The sequence below is a fragment of the Sceloporus undulatus genome, chromosome 8 (assembly GCF_019175285.1).
Source record: "Sceloporus undulatus isolate JIND9_A2432 ecotype Alabama chromosome 8, SceUnd_v1.1, whole genome shotgun sequence".
Taxonomy (NCBI): Eukaryota; Metazoa; Chordata; class Lepidosauria; order Squamata; family Phrynosomatidae; genus Sceloporus; species Sceloporus undulatus.
In genome coordinates, this window is record NC_056529.1 from 5226948 (window position 1) to 5251562 (window position 24615).

At 41.4% G+C, this 24615-nt stretch overlaps 1 protein-coding gene across 1 annotated transcript in view; it reads right to left on the minus strand.

Annotated features, from left to right (window-relative positions):
• CDYL2 (chromodomain Y like 2) overlaps positions 1-23843 on the minus strand; it is a 42705-nt gene extending 18862 nt beyond the window's left edge. Inside the window, exons 1-3 of the mRNA XM_042437766.1 lie at positions 23761-23843; positions 21550-21634; positions 551-1145 (exon numbers count right to left, since the gene is read on the minus strand). Of these exons, the coding sequence (XP_042293700.1) occupies positions 551-1145; positions 21550-21634; positions 23761-23843 (763 nt within the window). The remainder of the gene's footprint in view (positions 1-550; positions 1146-21549; positions 21635-23760) is intronic.
• Positions 23844-24615: the final 772 nt, after the last annotated feature.

Genomic DNA, 24615 nt, shown 5'->3' on the forward strand with positions numbered 1-24615 from the left:
ATTTTTTAAAACAAAGCAAAACCATTTAGAGGACTGGGGAAAAACAGCTTGGTGCAATCTCTTGGAGTGTTAACTGTGATATTCTCCAGATGTCTTGGACTGCAACTCTCATAATAATGTTCAACCAGTAGCTATGTTGGCTGTGCTTGTAGGAGCCGCAGCCCAAAACATCTGGAGGACATCAAATTGCCTATCCGTGATTATGAGCTTTGTGGTAAAGTGGCACATAACAGTGTAGAAATATTCTCATTTGATACAGGAAAGAGATCCATATGGTCCATATGACTGGAGTGATGTGATACGATCCTGGAATATTTAGGTGTACAATCCTCCCAGGGAATAGGATGAATTGAAATCAGAAGGACATACTTCAAAGTAGTCAAGTAGAGGAATGTGCTGAAGTGATGTACTGTATTAACATATGCAATTTCCTGCCAACATTGGAGACAGTAAATGAATATTATAACAGAATTATATGGTTGAAACATCCCCCCTCCATTTTGTCCAACTTTAAAACAAAGAAGCAAGCAAGCAAATAAAAATGACATACCAATCCCATTCATGATGGGCGGCTCATTGTTAACATCCAATACTCCAGGCAAATCAGGTTCCCCTTCATGTTCATTTAAATCCACATTTGGCTTCTGGGAGCCATTTCCAAAATGACTAGTATCCTTCTCAAAATTGGTGTCTCCATTCTGCAGGCCGTTGTGTGGCTTTTTCAACGGCATAATCTGTAAACCACTGGGAGTAGTCCGGTAAGATACCGTTTTAGCCGCTCTGTCGCCTGAAGATGCTGGTTTGGCCGCATAGCCCTTTTTTGGCTTTTGAAATGTTGGGGCCATGCGCTTCCTTTTATGGGACAACCCCTTGCTTTTCCCAGAGTCGGAGGGTCTGTGCGATATTTTATCCAGGGAGGATCCCCGGTTTTCTCGTAAAAATTTTGGAGTGCCGGCTTGTTTCCCATGCTTCGCCCGTTTTTCTCTTGTGACGTGCAGTCCATTGAATTCATCGATAAACTCTTCACAGTGCAATAGGTGATGCTCCGGTTCCCACGTGTCTTCATTGCTTCCATAACCTTTCCACCGTATAAGATATTCCCATTTACCTTTTTTGTTCTTCCTTTTGTCTACGATTCTTTCAACCTAAAGGGAGAAACCAAATAAACCATTAGCTGCTACAAGTAACAATAATTTAGGTTGTAATCCTAGGCACACTTCCCTAGGAGTTAGTTCTACTGAATTCAATTATATTTAATTCTGAGTAAATGGGGATAGCTTTGCACTCTCAGTAACAGGAACGCACAGTTCAGTTAAAGAAACTTAAGACACTTATATGCCTTTCAATGGATAAACTGATTTATTAAATTGCATTAATTTGCACATGCAAAAACACCATGGGATGAATCCAGACCTATTTTCTACTGAAATTAATAAGACCTTGTTTTTGCTATTGTTGTGTGCCTTCAAGACATTTCTGACTAATGGTCAAATGGTGTTTTCTTGGCAAGACTTGTTCACAGAGGGATTACCTTTGCCTTCTTCTGAGGCTCAATGCGTGTGACTTACCCAAGCTCACCCAGTGGGTTTCCATGGCCTACATTCAACTTACTAACTCTGGATTCAACCCAATATTCCCAAGAAGGAAAATAACCCTTATTTTTTTATTTTGCATCTTCATCATGTTGAGAATCTTGTGTATATCAAGCAGTAAGAAAGCCAGTTCAACCCATTTCAATCCCAGCTTGTAACACACCAAAAATGTGGAAAAAATCAAAAGGGAGATGAATGCTTCTGCAAGGCACTGTAATATTTGAAAATGATTTTTCGGAGGCACAGCCTTGCATTATTTAACACCGTTTTCTCCCAAATCACTCACACTTCCATTTATTTTAAAAGACGTTACTGATTTTCATGTTACTTTGTGAACGTTCATGCTGCTTCTTGCTTACACACGCTCAAAGTAAATGTGCCATCTAATTCTACCGGGGCTTTAAAAGCATCGCTGGGAACATTGATTTGGAGAATATTTGTTGAGAAAGAATAATTAGAAAAAAGCTTGTTCATTTCAAAGCAGGAATAGATGGGAGTCGTCCCCAAAGGAATCCCTATCATGATGAATGATAGGTTTCGTCACTGCACACCTATAACAGTGTTCATGCTTTTAATTCAAAGTGCACATTTCAGTAAAAAAACATGGCTTGACCACTCTTCTATGCCAACCAGACAGTGTCAGAGATCTGTATGGCAAAGTATACAATATCTGCTGTAGTTTGGTTCCAGGATGGTATCTGTTATATAATAATAATAATAATAATAATAATAATAATAATAATAATAATAATAATTCTTTATTTCTGCCTTTTCCCATGGAATCAAAGTGGATTACAACAAGAACATTAGTTACAAAAAATAATCATACAGTAAACATAACCCAGAATACAAAACATAAACCTAATGTCTAAAGCAAGGGAAAAATATATATAAATATATATAGAAAAATGCAAAGAACAAAACCCACACTATCAACATAATAAATTAAAATGTACCCTAACATAGTTAAACTATGGCAAAATCATGGTTTGCTTTTTGGAATTTATATATTTTTAAAATACAGTCGCCTCCATTTTCGTGGACTTGGAGTCCGTGTCCCATGCCTGTTTGCCAGCAGCAAATGGAGGGGGACAAAATGGGGTGCGCACCGCCGTTCAAGCCAATGGAACTTGAATATTGGTGATTTCCCATTTTCACGGGGGTGAGTGGGTCTGGAACGGTTTCCCCATGAAAACGGAGGGGCGACTGTACTTGCACGCTGTGGATGCTTGAATCTGTGGATACGGAGGGCTGACTGTAGTGTAAAGGTTCTGCAGAGGGAAGTATGCCACATCTCTCAGTTCAACTCACCAACTCAGGCATTCAGTTGCTAGTGGAGAGCAAGAAGGGAATTGGAGAATGTGAAGTCAAAGGCTTTCATAGCTGGCATCCATAGTTTTTTATGGGTTTTTCGGGCTATGTGGCCATGTTCTGGAAACTCTTTCAGAACATGACCACATAGCCCCCCCCCCCAACACTATGGAATTGGAAGTATGACTGTATGGTTTTTAATGTCTGGTTGTGCCCTATAGCCAGAAACAGACCTATGACATTATTCGCTTCAATCTGCCAGCGTCCTCTGAAGATCGCAAAGGATGATGTTACCAGTCACAGAATGGTTCTGGGGAAGGCTGCAATGACTAAACAGTGAATCAGGCTGCATGTGTCATGCTTTGGTTGTTGGGAGGAAGAAAACAACAATGCAACAACAACATCGAAAGACATACTCATGTTGGACGCACGCCTGCGTATGTCACTAACAAACTGTCTGCTAGCATGGCTTATCCCAACCTGCAAAAACATGGCATGAGTTTTCCACCTGTGCTATCATGCCAAAACATCGTATATTGATAATGTTATGACAACAACAGCTTGAAATCTAAGCCAGACAGTGGCTGACAAACTAACACCAGACTCTGAGGATTGTAGATGAACTGTTAACAACTGCTAACCTTTTCAACAGTGTGCCATTCCTCCGCTAAGGAAAACCCGACTTAAATTAGCAGAGTGGCACAGTAAGACAATGTAACCAGACGTTTTCTCACTTTTACTTGTCTACAAATTCAGAGGAAGAGCATTCTTTCCCAAGAAAATCTCACACTTATTAGTTACGCATCAAAGAATTAGTTATATATCAAAGAAACCACACTTACCCTCTCTTCTTTAAAGCTGATGTAAATACCATCAGCAAAGATGGAAGAAAACAGAAAAGTCATTGGCGTTGGAAGGCCTCCCTGGGGACAACACAAATGAGATGCCACCACTGAGAAGATACTCTCCCTCATGTTGGGTGCCATCTCCTTCATGGACATCTTGGACAAAAGGGTGAACTTTAGGATTTATAGGCTAAAAATGATAACACCACATGGTGCCAACGCAGAGGATATTGCCATCATCCACTAAGAATGTTGTCATCTGAATAGATGGCACCGGAGTGAGTCTCATGTACAGACAATAGTCAGACCATTATTGTATGTTGATTACAATTCTTATTACAGATGCCCTATTTTTAATTTCTTATTTTTTAGTAGAACATCTGATTCCACTGTCAGAGTATGATAGAATCTAATCTTAGAAAGTCTGCAGTGGAATCTCTCTAGGCAATACATGGCAAAGAGGTACTGCAGAAACCCTACAGTATTCAGAGCAAATGTCTAAAATAAGAGTACATTGTCATTCATCCTAGCGGCCATCTCTACTAAACAACCAAGTATCTGAAAGAAAGCCATTTTTAATGGAAAACATTCTTCCTCTGCCTCAAAGACTGTATTATGTGCTGACTATATCTGTTGTACACACATGCTCAGGAGGAGGAAAGAAAAAAGAAGAAGGGAAAGTAGCATTAGATATAAGATTCCAAAGAACAGTTTTTGTTGTTGTTGCAAAAATTCACTTCATTGAACTGGCAAATACTTTTAAAGCATACTTTCTTACACTGTAGGATGGTATCATTGTATGCCATTATTCCTGCCTCCAAGGCTAATGGACATATATGTTGATTCTTAAGAAACTAGCACAAGTATCTTTTCTACATGGAAAAAGTCCTTAGAGATCAGATATACGTCACACAGAGGAAAAGTGCGAAAAGTGCTTGGTTGGGGTAACATGACCACTTCTTCTTCTGGAATTTTGGCTTTGCTCTACACAAAGGAACAGATATTTGTCTGAGACCCCTCCGCCAACAATGGGATGGATGTGTGTTGCATCTGGTGTGAGCTACAGCGAGTCTTGGGGATGGTTACAAGGGAGCCATAGTTCACATGTGGAACTCTTACAATATACTTGACCATGTTGGTTCTTGACCATACAGATAACGTTCAGTCACTAGGGAAAGTCAGTTAAATCTCTTCACACATTCAATTAATTGGTTGTGAGATGATCCTGAACAGACATGATCCTGCCCTGATTCTGGTACCCCAATTCTTGTGCGAACTGTCTTCACAAGAGAAGCCCACTTCCGCATTGAATTTGGGCCAACCCCCCCCCACCTTAAACCAGTTTAGAATAACTAACCTTTTGCCCTAGACCATCCAGGAAAATCTGGAGTGCTTTGGCGCATCACTGGGCAACATCCTGTTGTGTCACCTGGTGCTACAGTCGCTGGCATGGATTGCTCCCTCTGAAGGCACAGAGCTGGATTGGATGACCCTTGAAGTCTCTTCCAACTCTATGGGCCTGAACAGACAGGCCAAAATAAAGCTGCTTCGGGTCACTTTGGAGGTATGTTGTTTAAATGATACATGCGTCAAAAGATGCTGAAAGCTGCGCCAAAGCCACGCTCCAGTCCTAAGTACTGGAGTGCAGCTTTGGCACAGCTTCTGGCCTCTTAAGATGCATGTGGCATTTAAGCAGTATACCTCCAAAGTGACCCAAAGCAGCTTTATTTTGGCCTGTCTGTAAACATTATTTTAATTCAATTTGAGTTTTAATAGGATGACCTGCTTAATTTGTATGATTTATTGTATTTTGAGTAGTTGGGTTACTAAAAAAATGGTTGGAAGGTGCCTTGTATCAGCTCCAGGAGAAAGTAAGATATAAATCTAACAAACAAACGCACATGTCCCTGTAACCTGGCACCTCAGTCCCAACGTTATCATGTTGAACAGCATGTGCTGACCTGAATGTAAGTAGAATGCAAGTTCCCCATTCAGTTGTCAACAACAAAGTGTTTTCTGGACACTTTAAAGGCCACTAGGTTTTATCTGACATACGCTTATGTGGACTGCAGCCAACTTCATCAAATGCAACCATGTGGAGCGTCCAACTCACACCTCAAGCAAACATGGATTCAGCAACCTTTCAGATTTCCCTGCTCAGTGCAGTGAATTTGGAGGAATGAAGGAACTATGATTTAGTATCTGAGTTCTGTCCCGCTACCCTTTTATAGCCTACTTGTGATCAGAAAAAACATCCAAAGCCCTTTTCAGGCTGCATCTACATTGTAGAAATAATGCATTTTCACACCACTTATATGGCCAACCTTTGACAGATGTTGCATTGGAGGACTTAGAGATTTCTAGACAGAAAACTTCTCTAGGCATTTGTAAGTCTTCCAGAACAATTCTGTGGACACCTTCTGGTGGATGTTGACCATGACTGCATTTGCAGTGCAGAATTAATCCAGTTTGACACCACTTTAATGGCCCTTGTTCAGTGCTATGAATTCTGAGAATTGTTTTGTGAGACATTTAGCCTTCTCTGTAAGAGAGCTTTGGTGCCACAACAAACTACAGTTCCCAGAATTCCATAGCACTGAGCCATGATAGGTAAAGTGGTGTCAAACTAGATTATTTCTGCAGTGTGGAATCAGCTCATAGAGTTGCACTTAATGGTTCCACATTTTCTTCAGGAGATATGTATCATGGGTCTGCTTTCTTGTTTGGACCCACTACATTCTTTGAGCATCCCTACTGAAAAGGCGACACACCTGTCTTCCACTATGAATATTCATTTAAAAGAAAGCGCACATACTGAACAATTTTGGGACAATTAATATTCTGAAATTCTTCCTTATTTACTCTGTGCTCACCTTGTGGGAATGCAGAGACTTAATTTATTAATGAGGCTTAAGCTCGCAAAGCGTTTTTTGAGTCCTTGTTGAAAGGAAGCCACTAAGGTTTAGAAGGTTAAGATTTTATTTAAGGTATCACTGATATGTACTTGATTTCTTTCTTCTCGCCTCTTCCAGGGGAATCACTTGGAACCTGGGAACATAGGTAAACAATTTGGCAGCCGGTGGGGCCACAAATGACTTGCATCACCCCAGTCTTTAAAAGGATCCAAATCTATGTGCTCACCAACACAGAAACTGAGTTAAGAGGGGGAAATATTTCCCACTGCTCTGCTTAGTTCCTGCAAATCCATGCCTGTGACCTCTATGATTGACTCTATCCATCTGGTGTGTTGTTTTCCTCTCTTTCTGCTTCCCTCTACCATTCTGGACCCCCTCTGCAAAAATGGTGGCTTGCGTGTATTCAAACCTCATAGGCTTGAATAGGGCATGCCCCTGGGCGCGTGGTCCAGGCGCACGCATCATTAGAAGTAACGGAGGTCGCCCCTCCGCGCATAACCAAAGTCGTGGATCTCAGATCCGTGAGTTAGGAGGGATGACTGTATTGTTTTCCAGTGTGTCCAGTGCCAGCAATATATTTGTGTTTGCTGGGTAAAATTGTTTCTTTCCTGAAAACCTGCCATGGAGCATTATAGCCAGTGGCCTATGAACTGGTACTGGCCCAGGGACCACTGCTTTGAGAAGCACTGCTGTACACCAAAGAGACCAAATGAAACGAAGCCTGATTTCCAAAAGACTCAACTCCCAAAGAACTGTTCCTCTACAATCACTACCAGCAACACTAAGAAGTTGTCAAATTTAGAGCCATGTTCTGATGACCCACCCAAGACGATAACACATGGAATTTAATACCCACGTGCCTAAATGAGTAATCTGCTCCACAATATTATTATCCAACGTCCCCTTATATTTACTCTTGGGTTCCTGAACAACGCAATGAGACAAAACACAAGGTCACAGAGTTTTGCAAATTTAAATGCTCATGGGATCCAGAACGTAAAGCCATTGCTGCAAGGTCAGAAGTGAAATACAAGTTCCCCTTCGCAGGGACAAAGAATGCTCTGCGATTAGATGACGCTGCAATTATGCAGGGAATTTACGATCCCATATCAGCAAGCCATTTTTCAGCAAAAAGAAAGTGGCACAGGGCTGGGGGGTGAATACAGAACAGAAAGAAGTAAAGTCATGCCACGAAAGAGAACCATTAAAACTGCTTATGCATACAAACTGGAAACCATTTCTTATTCTAGCAGTTGCAGCCTAATGTATGTGCCCAAACTCTACCTTATTATTATTATTATTATTATTATTATTATTAATTATTATTATATCCTGCCTTTTATCTAGTTTGGGATTTAAGGCAGCTAACAAGAAATAAAATAAACATTTTAACATACTTGACTATAAGTCGACCTCATATATAAATTGAGAGCAAGAATGATGGATTTTGCTATGACTCACGGATAAGTCGAGGGTAAAATTTAAGGGCATGTAGCAAAGGATCTAAAGGATGAAGTAAAGCAAAACAATGTCAAAGAACTTACAACAATCCATCAGACATAACTCTTTGTGTTCACTTTTTAAGTCTGGATGGATGAGAGAATAGAGGAAGTCAGTGCTTCCAGGACAGATTATACTCTTGCTTTTCACCAGGGGATGGTTCATTCTTTCAAATAAGAGTTAAAGTACAGTATTTATGTTGGCCCAAGGATAAGTCGACTCAGGTTTTTTGGGTCAATTTTTTGACCTAAATTTCTAGACTTATGAGAGTGATAGGACAGAGAGAAGGGTCTCCTCAACAGAGTAAATCTAGTTGACGGTATACAATGCTGGCCATTATTTATATATTGCTCAGTTGTTGTACTAGATCTTATGTAGCCCAAACTGAACCACTCCTGCATAAGTAAGCAATAAAATCAAGATTTGTAGTATGTAGTATTTTTGGGGGAGGAAAAGATTTGGGCGTGAGGTGGCGACACACAGAAGCAGCTCAGTTAGGACCCGAGGTCACCTGGAGTACTGGTTGATCCTTTGGGTGGGGAATGGAAAGACAAGAAAGAGGGGAATGGATCTAATATAGGTCTCCAAGGCCTGATATTGATGGGTGGGAAGTGGTGTGGCGGCGCCGATTCTAGGGTTCTGGAGTGCGCAGCAAACACATGCTCCGGAACCCTAGTCTATATGGACGCCGCCATCATGACTGTCTTTGGTCCACATGAGAGGTGCTATGTTGACGCTGCTGCCACGCAGTGTCCAGATGCCGCAAATAGGAAGTGGCATCATGGCGGTGCCCCCTTCCTGTTTGCGACACTGCAAAAAAGAAGCCGCTCTAAGCAGCTTCTTTTTGGTGGTGCGTCTGTGCTGCAGCATGCGGATGCTGCAGCACAGGCGCAGGGCAAAGATGGGCGGCCTGTCTGTGGAGCCCCCAAGTTCTGGAGGTATTTAAACATCACTTGGATGACTATCTCTTGGGACAGCTTTAGATGTTCTTCCTGCATGGCAGAGGACTGGACTAGCCAGCGCTTGCAATCCCTTTCCACTCTTGGACACAATGAACTGAGCTGCCTGAACATTATACTATAGCAGTACATTCTGTAACATGTCCCCATCCCAGGACACTAAGGAGAACAGCAAAAGAGGAAACCACACCAACGTACCGGGCAAGGCTTGTATAATACAAGCCACGGCCTTTGAGTTTTAAATGACGTTGCAATAGCAGTAATGTGTGTAAAATGCTGTTCTATATTTTATTTTTAAAAATCTCTTACTAGTAAGCATTTAAAGCATCAATCTCTTATTAGTAATTATGTTTTATATGTGTCTTAGCCATGTTTTAAATAATATCACCATTCAATTCTTAGCTAACTTTTGTAAAACAAGATTTTAATTTAATATTGTTCTCAATTTCTGTAAGCTTCCTTTGGCTTCCTGGGATCCAATAAATAAGAAAAACTCAATAAATAATAATAATTAAAATAATAACCACTTATCACAATTCTGTTCCAAATTCACCTCTTTCTTCTTCTGGGAAGGTTAAGCAGGATCTTATTTAATTCATGCAAAACCAATGTAGATATGAACAACTTACATTTTCATTGTTCCATAAACACTTTTTATGTATTGACATGGCAACATATTACTGTAAGTTCTGATGCTTTCAGTGCACTTCAATTCATTTTTAGAAAGGTTGACACTAATAAGGTTCTGAGATCCTAAAAGAGATAGGGAATATTTTCATCTCCCAATACATTGGGCAAGAAGAGAGGGAACTACATGGAGCCAAGAATAGAGCTGCATTGTTAAAAGGCAAATGAATTGACAAAAGTGTGTTTCCAGCCCCCCACTGCAGTTTGTTATCACAATCATTCCTTTGACTAAAAGAAAAAGAGAAAGAAAAGGCTGATTTCGATTACATTTGAATTTTACAATGGTTTGAAACAGGGCATAGCTGAGCGCCAACTCATTATATATTCATAGCACACCACAAACTATACTGAAGTCATCATTTGGTATTTATGACTTTACGCACATCATAATAACTATGAATGGGTGCAGAATGTGGTTTCCAAACAGAAGTACCAACACCATTAGAGATACCAATAAAATTAATCAGGAAGAGAGAAACTGAATATGGCTAACTTGTTACATCATGCTTGTGTAGCATATGACACTACTAGTGACTTGGGGGTTGTGCGACGCTACCCTTTTGCCAAAAACTGACATTCTGCAAACAACTGCATATCTTCAGGTATTTCTTGATTGATTATATTCCTCCTCATTTCTGCTGTCCAAGACAATTGTAGATTAGCACCGGAAACAACCACATTTAATTACTTGTTCCAACTTTAGGCCAATTGCTCTGTCAACACAACCTGTTTCACACAGGGTCGCTGTTACGTGAAAATGTGGAAAAGAAAAATAACCTAAGCAACCATGGGTTTATTGGAGGGAAGGGAGAAATTAAGAATGAAATAAATGGACCTAGACTTCCAATCAGCTGGGAGATCATAAACATTGTCACAACAGAGAGATGTTGTGTCTAGCTTCTTCATATTTAATAACAGCAATGTCAAGTACTAGAACTGCTGTTTTGGATATAAAGATGTGTCTCCCTTCCCCTGTGGATACCAAAATCTGTGGATGCTCAAGTCCCATTAAATACGATGGCATATTGAAATGGTGTATCTTATATAAAATAGCAAAATCAAGGTTTGATTTTTGGAATTAATATATTTTTTAAACACCTCCAAGCCGTAGATGGTTGAATCCATGGATAAAGAATCAGTGGAGATGGAGGGCTGACTGCACACGAAGTAGAATGGCAGCAAGCAAAACAGATGCGTCCAACATTTTCTGGGCCTTAAATGGGGGAATTGATAATGTACAGAATACATTGATGCCTCACCAGAACCTTCCAAACTGTGAGTAAATACAAACCCATTCTCCCATTCAAAACATGGAACATCCTTTTTTAGGACTAGAAACTGGGACTGCAAAACTAAGCTCCTCCCGCTGGCTTTGCGTGCGTCGGGATGAAAGGTTACGCATTCAACCCGAGCCCCTGGCCCTAACTTTGATTTCCCAGCAAGATGTCTCCGTGAAAACCTGATTTCCTTTTTACGCCTGACAGTTAGATCCTCACACTCCTCTATTCACAGAGGCCCCATTTAACTTTAATAGGGCTTTTGTTGATGAAGAGCTTTTAAGGTTGAGCTGTTCATTATACTTAACATGCTAAGGCAGAACAATAAGGGGAAGGCAACAAAGATATCCCAAGTCAACAGCCAGCGCTCTAATGAGTGTCAATAAACAGTGCTGAAATGTACTACTGATGCACACATTACTCATTCTGTTTGTCATTAAAATCAGGAAGGACTCTGTGACAACATACTTAACAGTTACCAGGACTGTAAAGTGAAACGGACCTAAGCAGGTTAGCCCCCTTTAGAGATACGGACAGCCCTCACACCATTCATTTATTTACTACACTTACGACTTGTTCTGCCTTTTAGGATGCTTTGCGCTTTGCGTTGCGTACATGGGCTCACAGTATTCAAGTCACTCAACGGGGCATTAATCAGACCCACAACTAATTAGCTTCAGAAAATGTTTATAACATCCCTAGTCCAGGGGGCTGTTCACTCTAGTAGGATGGTAGTTAAAACCACCATTTAGTAAAATTACTTTTGAGGGATTGTAACTCCCAGAAGTTTCAGTCAGCTTATGGAGTTGTGGTCTGAAAATGTGAGAGCCAGAGTGGCATAGCCTCCTTCTGTGCAGTACTCACAAACGTTAGCTATGGTGCTACTGCCATTGTCTCAGATCCTGCACCAATGTCATTTCTCACTACTGCTGCTGCCCAGTAGTTGTTTGGCACATTTAATTTGGCTCCTTTGGAGAAGCCTGGCTGTCAGACATGTGAGATCCTACCAGCAGCACTACTACTATTACCATAGTCTTTTGTCTCAAAGGACCATGCAAATCCACCAACACAGATAGATAGTGCCATGGTGGAGTTTAACAAGTCAATGATGGACATACTGCCCCCCCCCCAAGATACTATAAAACTACAAAAAGGACATAAAAAGAGCCTTTGTGCAACATGTTCCATATGTGTATTCTGAAGTCAAACATATTGGGCCTGAACGGACAGGCCAAAATAAAGCTGCTTTGGAGGTATGCTGTTTAAATGATGCATGCGTCCTAAGAGGACGTGAGCTGCACCAAAGCCATGCTCCAGTCCTAAGGTCCACAGACTGAAAATGCTCAATACACATGGCTTGATATCTTTAACTGGCTTGAGGTCTTTCATCGTCCTGTGGTTTACGACATGGTTCTCCACTATGGTTCTCCACTACAACATGGAGCGATGGATTCAAACTACAGGAAAAGAAGTTCCACCTCAACTTTTGGAAGAACTTTTTGCTGGTTATAAGAGCTGTTCAACAGTGGAAGATGCTGCCTTGGAGTCTGGTGGAGTCTCCTTCTTCAGAGGTTTTTAAGCAGAGGCTGGATGGACATCTGTCAGGAGTGCCTTGGTTGTATATTCCTGAATGATAGGGAGTTGGACTTAGGGTTTCTTCCAACTCTATGATTCCATGAAAAGCAAATACCAAAAATAGGGAGCTTTCTGATTGAAATTTATAGTAAAAGGAAAATATTCTGGGTGGGAATTTACTGGCTTGGTATCTTTCCTGTGGTTCACAACACAGTTATTCATCTCATTTCACCCCAGAGCAGAGGAACATAAGCTACCGTCCAAACTATCAGAAGATATTAAACATACTAATCATGAGCATGAGCACCATGTATTCCTGATCAAAGATAATATACCGCCTTTTGATCATCTTTTCCACATGCATTTTACATGTATGCATGACTAGCGGAAAGATCAGTTCCTCTTCCAATATAGTTTCACGAAGCCTTTATTTCTGTTATTTCTAAGCCAGGAAAAGATGACGCTAGGTGTGCAAATAATAGACCAAGCTCTTATTAAGTGCTGATATTAAAATGCTGTCTGCAGTAGCAATTAATAGGCTTCAAAATGTAATAACAACATTAATTAATCCAGCCCTGGTAGGCTTTATTTGTCATAGGCGAAGAGCTGATAATTTTAGTTACATATCTGAATACATCAAATGATAGAAGATGATCCTGCTGCCATTTATTATTATTATTATGCTTTATTTATATAGCGCTGCCATCATCTTGCTTTATATCTGGAGTGTAATGGACACTGTCACATCTTTTGAGAAAGAATCTAGCCTACTTCAACAAAATGTTAGAGGAGTAATGCAGATAACTCATTCCATTTTGGTTGATTATGTTCCAATTTATTAATTTGGTATTTTGAGATGTACATATTCTTTCAAATTACATTCCCGGGATGTGAAACTTTTACCAAGGATCTATGTGGTTGGATCCTGCATACTTTCATTGTTGCCCAAAGACTTATACTCCAAGTCTGGAAAGATGAACATTCACCATCCATTAGTCAATGGTCAAAAGATCTTGCTGCTTTAGCAATGCATGAAGGTCTTGCAAACTCAGGGTTGTGGCTTCCTTGATGGAGTCTATTGATCTGCGATGAAGTCTTCCTCTTTTCCTAAGGCCTTCTATCTTACCAAGCACTGTCTTTTCTAGGGACTCATGTCTTCTCATAATCTGACCAAAGTAAGACAACCTCAGTTTAGTCATCTTGGCTTCTAGGAAGCATTCAGACCTGATTTGCTCTAGGACCCATTTGTTGGTCTTTTTTAGCAGTTCGCGATATTTGTAGAACTAGTCTAGTTTCTTCATAGCTTCCCTTCCAAGTCCAAGTCTTCTTCTGATATCTTGACTGTAGTCCCTACTCTGTTTAATGGCTGAGCCAAGATATGGAAACTCTTTAAACTGTTTCAGAGGCTTCGTTGTCTTCTTTAAAATTATATAGATCATCTGTGGTCATTACTTTTTTGTTTTATTGAGGTTTCACTGTAAATCTGCCTTTGCATTTTCTTCAATGAATTAGTATGCTATCATCCACAAATCTAAGATCACTGATGTTCCTTGCTCCAATTTTTGAACCACAGAATCATAGAGATCTCAAGGGCCATCCAGTCCAATCCTTTTTCTTATTTAGATTTTATACTAATTAAAAAAAATGTTTTAAATGGTTTATGACTGGATTACTAACAGATGAAAACATAGACTAAATTCCCAGTTCTCCAAGTAGGTTATTTTGTAGGCTAAATGACAAACATCTTACAACTTATTCTACAGAGGTAGAAAAATATAAGGCACAATCCAGTCAACAACATTACTACTAACTCCTACTGACTTCATTGGGAAAGATAAACATATGTTTAATTTGTTTCCACTAATGAAATGAATGCGAATGATTTTGGCTAGATCATCCACCAAGATGGTATTTGCATGTGTTGAAAATTAAAGTCACTCAACGTTTGCCATTTCTACTGAATGGAAGGTTAGACATTATTGCTTCCCAATTTCCATTTTTTAGTGACGGGGAAGGTAAATGTTATTGCTCCACCGTTATTTTAAGCCATTATCATAGATGTCATCTTGCCACGCATTCGTTTGGGAATGAAAAACGTCACTTTTCAATCTTCCACGCAAGAATGAGAATACTTTCCCAATGCTTAGAGATTTTCTTCTCTCTCTGCCTTTTGGTATTTTTCATTCCCCCCCAAAATTGGAGATTTTTTTTTGTCTGGAGAAAAAGGTCATTGGAAAACAACAACAACAATTTGTCTTTAAGCAAAAACATCTTAGCACAGGAAATTGCATTATACATCGAATGCGACGGTTTCTGTGCAAAAATGTCACGTTTTCTGCAAAAGCCAAGTTGTTTGTGTGCATATAAATGTTTCACAATGCAAATGCAAATATATATATATATATATATATATATATATATATATGGTCATCTGCTTGCCTTTGAATCAAAATTGAACATTGGCACAGTTTACAAAAACTCTTTTGACTCTCAATGTCAAAGGTTCTTTCTCTTTACTATGTATAGTCTATGGTTTAGTAACCTGAACCTGTGGATAAATACTTACTCTCACACGCAACCTACAGGTGATGGCCAGATGTTACACAACAGTCCAGAAGGTATATTATTATTATTACTATTATTATTGCACTGTATACTTCAGTTATGCTTGCCAACAAGTCAAAGAGAGCTGTTTTCATCCACCTCAAGCCAATGAATGCAAATGTGTTCCACTCTTCATATTACTTAATGATGACAATGATAATAATAATAATAATAATAATAATAATAATAATAATAATTTTTAGCCCGCCTCTCCCTACTTAAAAGTAAGAACACCCATTAAAGGGAAAATGCAGGGTTGGTTGGTTTAAACCGGGTTGGTAAACCAGGTTAAACCTTGGCTTAAACCAAAGGACTTCAAAAAGCACTTCTGTTTTTTAAAAATTAATTATTCTTATACACTATATATAGTTTAAATAGTCTAGCTATTAGTATTTTCCAATCCTCTTACTGGGACAACAATGACTGCTTGAATTAAAACATTTAATCTTTTAACAGTTTATTAACCGTTGGTTCATTGTTATATTAGTATCCAGTGTCAGTTGCTTCTTTTTAATCACTTTATTGCACAGTGTAAGAAATACCATCCAGAAACAATTAATATAGGTTCAACCCCCAATTAATATAGGTTCATGGATGTAATATACTGTAGGTAATATTTGATTATATATAGTCTACATATCTTCAGATTTAATTTAATTTAATAGGAATAATAGACAGTAAAAATATTGGTATTTTATTGAAAGATGTAAATCATATCAAAGCCTAATAACTTTGGATTGTTAATGTTAGAAAGCTCCATGAAGGATGGATGCTTTACTCTAGACACCGGCCAGTATCAGAGGCTATGAGGTGTAACTTTACAATGGCAAAGGATAGTAACATCCAAAATCCACAAATAAGCGCTACCTTTATTGGGCCAATCAAAATGCCAAGAATACATGTTGCATGTTTTCGAAGCTCCACTGGCTTCTTCACCAGGTAAAGATGTCAAAAAATCATACAGGAGAAAAATAATTATGATGTGTCACAAGCCTGCATTTTGCCAAAATGTGGCTGTTGGCAAAAACTTCTATTAGCAAGACATCCTGAGAATACCTGCTTTGTGCAATGATACACAATGATGCAAAAAGCAAGTCATGCCAGACTAATCTTATCTGTCTCTCTCTCTTTGACAGAGTTACAAGCTTGGTGGATGAAGGGAATGCTGTGGATGTAACATATCTTGATTTCAGTAAGGCCTTTGACTAGGTCCTCCATGATATTCTTGCAAACAAGCCATAAAAGGCAGTCTAGACAATGCTACTGTTAGATGGATTTGTAATTGGTTGACCAACTGAACTCAAGGAATGCTAACCAATGGCTCTTCTTGGTCCAGGAGAGAAGTGACCAGTGGGGTGTCCAGTGGGGTTCTGTCCTGGGCTCAGTGTTATTCAACATCTTTATCAATGACTTGGATGATGGAATAAAGGGCACGCTTATCAAATTTGCCAATGACACCACATTAGGAGAAGTAGCCATGGGACGGGATTAGGATCCAAAATGACCTGAACAGATTGAAGAGTTGGGCCAAAACTAACAAAATAAATTTCAACAGGGGTAAACGTAAGGTACTATATTTAGGCTGAAAAACTGAAATGCACAGAGATAGGATGGATGACAGTTGAAAGGAATGTAAGAGTCTTAGCAGGCCATAAGCTGAACATGAACCAACAGTGCGCTGTGGCAGCTCAACAAGCCAAAGTGATTCTAGGCTACATTCATAGGAAAATAGTATCCAAATCGAGGGAAGTAACAGTGCCACTCTTTTCTAGTTCTATTACAGACTATCACTTAATTTATATCCAAACATCGCCAAGATGGCTCTCCGTAAAACTGAGCAAAAAAATGCCATTAAAAGAAAACAAGTTCAAATATTCCAACACAATTAAACAAGAGGCAAAGTTAAAGCAATTAAAAACACAATTGGAATGTCTTTAGATAGTGAAATAATGTGGACATTCCCAACATCCATTCATTCATTCATTCATTCAGGCAATCTTTTCAGACCCAAAACTCTTTCAATGCAGTTCACAAAAACGCATGTCAATAAACATCATTATTAATATTTGCACATGACACATTTTATGAACAAATCAACCAAGCAAGCAACTAACCAACCAACTAGTGAACTATTGCAGGCCAAAGCAATTCCTAAGCAGAAAGTTGTTGCAATAGTGTTGTTGCAGAAGAGACAAGTTTGACGCAGCGAATTCTGCGACGAACTACAAACACAACCCTACACAAGCCAGTTAAAACCACAAGTTTCAAGTGAAGCTGAAGGCGCATCGCTACAGATCAGAAGAAACATCAAAGCAACTGATGTCACTTTGAGAGGTTCTGGGGAAACCAAGAATAGCACCAAGAAGTGTTCAAAACATTATTTGCTCTCCAAGGATACATCAATAAATATTAACACTATAAAGATGTACAAAAAGGGCTACATCCAGTTGTATTGCCAACTAGAGTAGACCCATCAAAATAGATGGAATTTGTCGCATCTTGTCTATTACTAGCTATTTTGTAAGTAATTATTATTCCAAGAGACTATCATTTGTTTAGTAGGTATTGCTCCTATGATGAAATACCTTGAAAACATCATGCACACTCCTATAACATTGATGCATATTGTCATAAACAGATGAATAATGCTGTTTGTATTCTCTACAAAAATGGGCCCCAAACTTCCAGCTAGGATTAAATGCCATTAAGGCTTCGATAGTAACTCAAACCTGTTAATTAATCAATTAATTAGCTACAAACAAGCCTGTAAACTGACTGAAAAAAAATCATTATGTGGATGGCGAACACGACTGCGGAAGAGAGGAAATTTTCTAGGTGATTCTCTGCTAATCAACATTTAGAAAGGCATTGTATTATGGAGCATCTGTTGCTACTTCTTTGTAATCTCCGAAAATGCCCTCAAACGCAAGGCCTGTGGCTCTCCATGTGTGAATCCAACATCTGGAGCACTCTGAATCTTAGTCCATCTCTTGCAAGACTAGAAAATATTGGCTTTATATTGCCAAGGCTTTACTAAAGATTGTTGTTGGGTTCCTACAAGTCATTTCTATTCATTGTTATTGAATTAAGAAATACACATTGACAACAGACTTATACATGGACAAATATAAGCGCATTAAACACATAAAATACATTAAACATGACACACTGATCTTCCATTCTTTTCATTTCCATCTGATATTTGTTAATAAAATAAACTTAGCTCCCCAAAAGCAGTAAGATATTATTATCTTATACCACATAATTTCAATTGAACAAAGATTTACCAGTCTCCCCATAATAAGTATTTTGGTGTTATTGCACTATTTACTACATGCTAAAAATCCAATATGGTTCAATCCAGACCTATAATCCAACTTTGTCCCTGTTTGTTTTCTAGATAACCAATCAAAGGTTTCCAAACCTTCCTGAAATTTTCGAGGGGTCTTTTCTTTAAGATCTTGAGTTAATTTATCAATTCCCATTAAATCATGTCCTTTCCATAACCAAACATTTATATCCTGTATTGCTTTTTCTTTCCATTTGGTTGCATATGACATTCTAGCAGCAATGGTCATATAAAATATTAATCTACCATACTTGTTTTCTATAAAATCCTCTTGATTTATACTTAATAAATATCTTTTTGCATCTTTGTTTAACCTTATTTTTAAATATCCTTTCTCATTATTAGGTGAATTTCATTCCAATATTTCCCCCCAAGTCATTTCTGATTTATGGCAACCCAAGGCCAAAACCTATCATGGGGATTTCTAGGCCATGTTTGTTCAGAGGGCATTTGCCTTTGCCTTCTTCTGAGGCTGAGAGGTTGTAATTTACACCTAGTAGGTTTCCGTGCTGAGCGCTGGATTCGAATCCTGGTCTCTTAGTGTTCTAGTCCAACGCTCCAGCACCACATGCATTTCATACTAACATACAGAGATGCATTTTATATTAACACAAATGCGAATTGACTGCAAATTTGCAGTGGAAAAGGATTCATAAATTCGATGTTTTTCCGAATGCAGCTATTCCTGGGATGACTTGTGATTGCATTCGGATTGCCTTTGGATTGCCTGCGATGCTGTTTGATATCCTCTTGTGAAATTACATGAAACGCCATGGATGACCCCAGATTGACGTTCACTTAACCTTCCAATTTTCCCCGTGTTATAAAGTCCATTGGCTCTCTTCTCCTTGCCCCAAGAAATTGGTAATACCAAGCCCAGAACAAGAGACTCAAGTTATCTTATCAAGATACCACTGATGTGCTCTTCATCAATCCATGCTTTAGACATGTGTAAACCCAATGGGCTCTGGACTGAGTAAACTAAATTGGTGGAGAAGGCAAGGCTTGGTTGCAAAATGTTGCCATCCTCATAAAATGCTGGTACATTTGGCAACACACAGCTCTTACAAAATGCCTATGCTGATTCCTATATTGACTCTCAGAGGTGAGTTACAGGTAAAAAAGCAGACCTAAGGGATATGCGCACTGAAGAGTTAAAGCAGTTTGATCCCACTTTAACGGCCACGGCTCCATCCTGTGGAACCCTGGGATTGTAGGTTGGTGAGGTATTGCGCCTGGTCTGCCTGGTGCCCCGCCATACTAAAAATCCAAAGACACCAGTTGAAGTGGTGTCAAACTGCTTTAATTCTGCAGCGTTCATACTATTGGATCAACACTGGAAGTACAGTCCTTGCAGATAAAAAATGAAGTCATCTGGCCAAGAAAACCCCATGATAGGTTCGCTTTAGGGCCACCATAATTTGGAAACGACTTGAAGGCACACAACAAACAACAACAACTCAGTGGTGCGCAAGATGGTCAACTTTTCTGCCACTGCAAGCAACATGTGAACAAACCCATGCACAACCATGCTTTCAATGGCATAGCTCCACATTTAACGAAGCTATACATCTCTTTAGTGTTTTGAGCTCCAGTGAACTAGTCCAATCCAGGAGAACCATCCTTGAACAACCATCCCTTCTCTCCCATGAGAGCATCACTCTGGGGCTCACCAAAACGGCTCCCCCCACAACAAACTCTCCCCCAGCATCCCCTGCCATCAAAGCTCCTCCCATCACAACAAACCCCCAGGATGCATCTGGGGGGGTCACCAAAGCTCCTCCTGCCACCACAATTTCCCCTTTCATCTATTGCCATCTAAGCTCCTTCCATTAGAGGAAACCCCCCCAAGGAGGACAAGGAACCCCCCAGCATGCATCAGGGGCAACCAAAGCTCTTCCCATCACCACAAATTCCCCAGCATGCATTTGGGGAGGGTATCAAAGCTCCCCCACCACTACCAGTTTCCCAGGATGCACCTGGGGCCACCAAAGCTCCTTCCACCACCACAAATTTCCCAGGATGCACCTGGGGGGTACCAAAACTCCCCCACTACCAATTTCTCAGGATGCACCTGGGGGCACCAAAACTCCTCCCACCACCACAAATTTCCCAGGATGCACCTGGGGGCACCAAAACTCCCCCACTACCAATTTCCCAGGATGCACCTGGGGGCACCAAAACTCCTCCCACCACCAGAAATCCCCCAGCATGCACCTGTAGACCCCCCCCCCCAAAACCCCTCCTTCCCTTCTAAAGTCCCCCCAAGAGCCCCTTCTCAGGTGGAAGACTAGAAAGCCCTGGAGAGAGGAAGAGGAGGAGGAGGAAGAAGAAGGAAAAGAGGAGCAGGGAAGGAAGAGGAGGGCTGGAGGCACCTCCTCCTCCTCCTCCTCCTCCTCAAGCAGAGGCCACTTTCCCTGGACTTTTCTGCCCCGGGGACCCCCCCAAGTCTCCTCTTTCTGCCCCTTTTGACCCCCAAGGCCTCTGGGGCTCAGGCCCGGAGGGAAGGAGAGGAGGAGAGGAAGGTGGGAGTGGAAGGGAAGAGAGAGGAGAAGGGAAGGTGGAGGAGGGGAGAGAGGAGGAGGAGGAGGAAAAAGGAGGGAGGCAGAAAGGGGATAGTGCAAGAGGAAAAGAGGAAGGAGAGAGGAAAAGGGGGGGGTGGTGGGGAGGGAAGAAGAGGGGGAAGGGGAGGAAAGAAGGTGGTGGAAGAGGAAGAGGAGGAAGAGGAAGAAGAGGGGAGGAAGGGGAGGGAAAGGAGGAGAAGGAGGAGGGAGGAGGAGAGGAGGGGAAAGGAGGATTAGTGGTGATGGTGGAAGAGAGGAAGGACGGAGAGGCGGAGGGGAGGGATGAGAGAGCCCCTTCTTCCTCTCCTCTCCCAGGACCCGGGGAGCCCGGCCAGGGGCCCTTCTCTCTCTCTCTCTTCCCGGCTCCTTACCTCGTAGAGGTCCCCTGAAGCATGCTGGGGCTCCCTCGGGGCGCCCTCCGCTCTCAGGGCCAGGTCCCCCTTTCCCCTCTTCTCTCTTCTCTTAAGGAAGGAAGGGAGGAAGGGCCCAGGGGCTGCTCTGCTGCTGCGCTGCTGCTGCTTCTGTGCTGTGCCTGGGCAGAATCTGCAGGCTCCGGGCTGGCGTGTGCGCAGAATCCGAGAGAGGAGAGAGAGAGGGGGCTGGAGCAGAGGGATGGTGTGTCTTCTCTCTCTCTCTCTCTGGTTTGTGGGTGTGTGTTGTGGGGTGTGTGTCTGGCTTTAGGACCCTCCCACCCTCCGGCCCCCAAGCAGACCATATTGGGGGGGGGGGAGGAAAGGAGGAAGGAAGGAAAGCAGGTGCCTCCCCTCCATTCCCAGTAAGCCCAGCAAGCCCAGTCCACTAAGGACACCCAAACTGGTGGAGGGCATCCCTAGGACCATAGGACCCTAGATTGCAAGAGAGGGACCCCCCCCCCTACAAGGGCCACCCACTCCAACCCCAGGACTCTTGGCACTCCAACCATTGGGCATTCCTGCATGGCAGAAGATGGATGCAGGCCCATTGGGCCTCCTCCTTTGGAGTCTTTAACAGAGGCTGGAGGGATGCTTTGATGGTGAGTTCCTGTATGGCCGATTGGGTTGGACTGGATGGCCCTTTTTGGGGTCTCTTCCAACTCTAGGATTCCTGGCCATGCAGAATGCCCAGTGTAAGGCTTCTGACACCCCGGCATTGGGCATCCTGCATGGCACAGGGTTGATTCCCACCCCCCCCCCCAGCCTCCATCTAAAGACCTCCAAAGAAGGAGACTTCACTGACTATGAGGGAGTGTGTTCCACTGTGGAAAAGCTCTCAATGTCAAGAAGTTCTTCCTGAAGTTGAGGTGGAATCTCTTTCCCTGAACCTTGCATCCATTGCTCCAGCAGGACCTGTTCTCTGGAGCAGCAGAAAACAAGCTTGCTCCAATTGATATAGTGTCCCTTCAGAGATTTAAAGAGGGCTCTCATGGAATCATAGAATGATAGAGTTGGAAGAGACCCCAAGGGCCATCCAGGCCAACCCCATTCTGCCATGCAGGAACTCACCATCAAAGCACCCCTGACAGATGCCCATCCAGCCTCTGGTTAAAGACCTCCAAAGATGGAGACTCCAAGAGAATGTGTTCCACTCTCAAACAGCTCTTAGTGTCAGGAAGTTCTTCCTAAGGTTGTAGTGGGATCTCTTTCCCTGCACCTTGAATCCATTGCTCTGGGGCCTAATCTCTGGAGCAGCAGAAAACAAGCTTGCTCCATTGGATATGGCATTCCTTCAGATATTTAAAGAGGGCTCTCACAGAATCACAGAATGATAGAGTCGGAGACCCCAAGGGCCATCCAGTCCAACCTCCTGCCATGCAGAAATACACAATCAAAGCACCCCCAACAGATAGCCATCCAGGCTCTGTTTCAAGGCCTCCAAAGAAGGAGACTCCATTAAAGGGAATGTCTTCCACTGTCAAACAGCTCTTACTGCCATGAAGTTCTTCCTAATGTTTAGGTGGAATCTCTTCTCATGTAGCTTGCATCCATTGTTCTGGGTCCTATTCTCTGGAGCAGCAGAAAACAAGCTCAACATGTTCAAAGATTTAAACAGGGTTATCATGTCACCTCTTAACTATCCCTTCTCCAGGCTAAACATACCCATCTCCTTAAGTCTCTCCTCATAAAGCTTCATGGTTTCCAGACCTTCCACCATTTTGGTCGCCCTCCTCTGGACATGCTCTGCTTCTCAACATCCTTTTTGAATCGTGGCGCCCAGCACAGGATGGAGCAAGCTTGTTTTCTGCTGCTCCAGAGACATGGAGTAATGGGTTCCAACTGCGGGGAATGAGATTCCGCCTCAGCAATAGGAAGAACTTCCTGATAGTAAGAGCTGTTTGACAGTGGAAGATGCTCCCTCATAGAATGATGGAAGTGATTTCCATGTTAAGTTGTATGTTGTTCTGTTGTTGAATGGCAAGGTCTCAGGGTATCTATTTAATTCATGATCCACTGACCCTGGCTGGTTTTCATTTGCACTTGCTGGGTCTTGATTTTGGTGTTTTTCAGGACTGGTAGCCAAACTTTGTTTACTTTAAGGGTTTTGTGTTTCCGGTTGAAGTTGTCCAGGTGTTTATAGATTTCAATGGCATCCCTGTGCATTCTGACCTGATCATTGTTGGCCTATTTGACTTCTTTGGTTGCATATGCTTCCTGATCTCAAAACTTGATGGGACTTTACTTAGTAACATCTTTCCTTGGCCTTTAATGGAAGTATAGGAAGCTGGTGGTTGTCAGAGCAGGGATGTTGCCAGGATTTTAGGAAGGGGGGGGGGGGGGGGTCCAGACTAAGTGCCACCATTATATTGGGGCTTGGGCATGGTGGCGCAGCAGCACGCACCATTAATTTTTCTATCGGAAGGGGGGGTCCGGACCTCTTGGCTACGTCCTTGGTCAGAGAGATGGCCATATAAAATCTTCATTCATATACATTCCTTGGGCACCTCTACAATCCAAGATGATGATGATGATGATTATTATTATTATTATTAATGGTATTTATACCCCATCCTTCAGCCCTAATAATGTCTCCAAAATGTTCTTTTCCTTTGAGCATTCCCCTGTCCCAAAGCAATCTTCTCTTTTAATTTGTTGCCTGTTTTATTGAACTCTTTCCTGTATTGTTATGTATTATTTATATGTATTATGCTATTATTTCTTAGATCGTACGCCACGGGCAAGTTTATTCTTATCTATTTTATTGTTTGTATATACATTGCTGTGCAAATCTACAGCGCTATATACATAAAGCATAATAATAATAATAATATCAAAGTGTAAGAAAAAGGTCTGAAAAATGCACAAGACTTTTCAACACTGTTAGGAGGAGCTGAGCTTGGAAGGGTGAATCTGACAGTTTCGCTTTCTTTTACATCTGGTTTTTGAAAAGCCCCTTTCATCAAATTCACGAAGAAATGCACATTTGAACTGTTTGAATAAATATAAATACATAAACCAACCCAA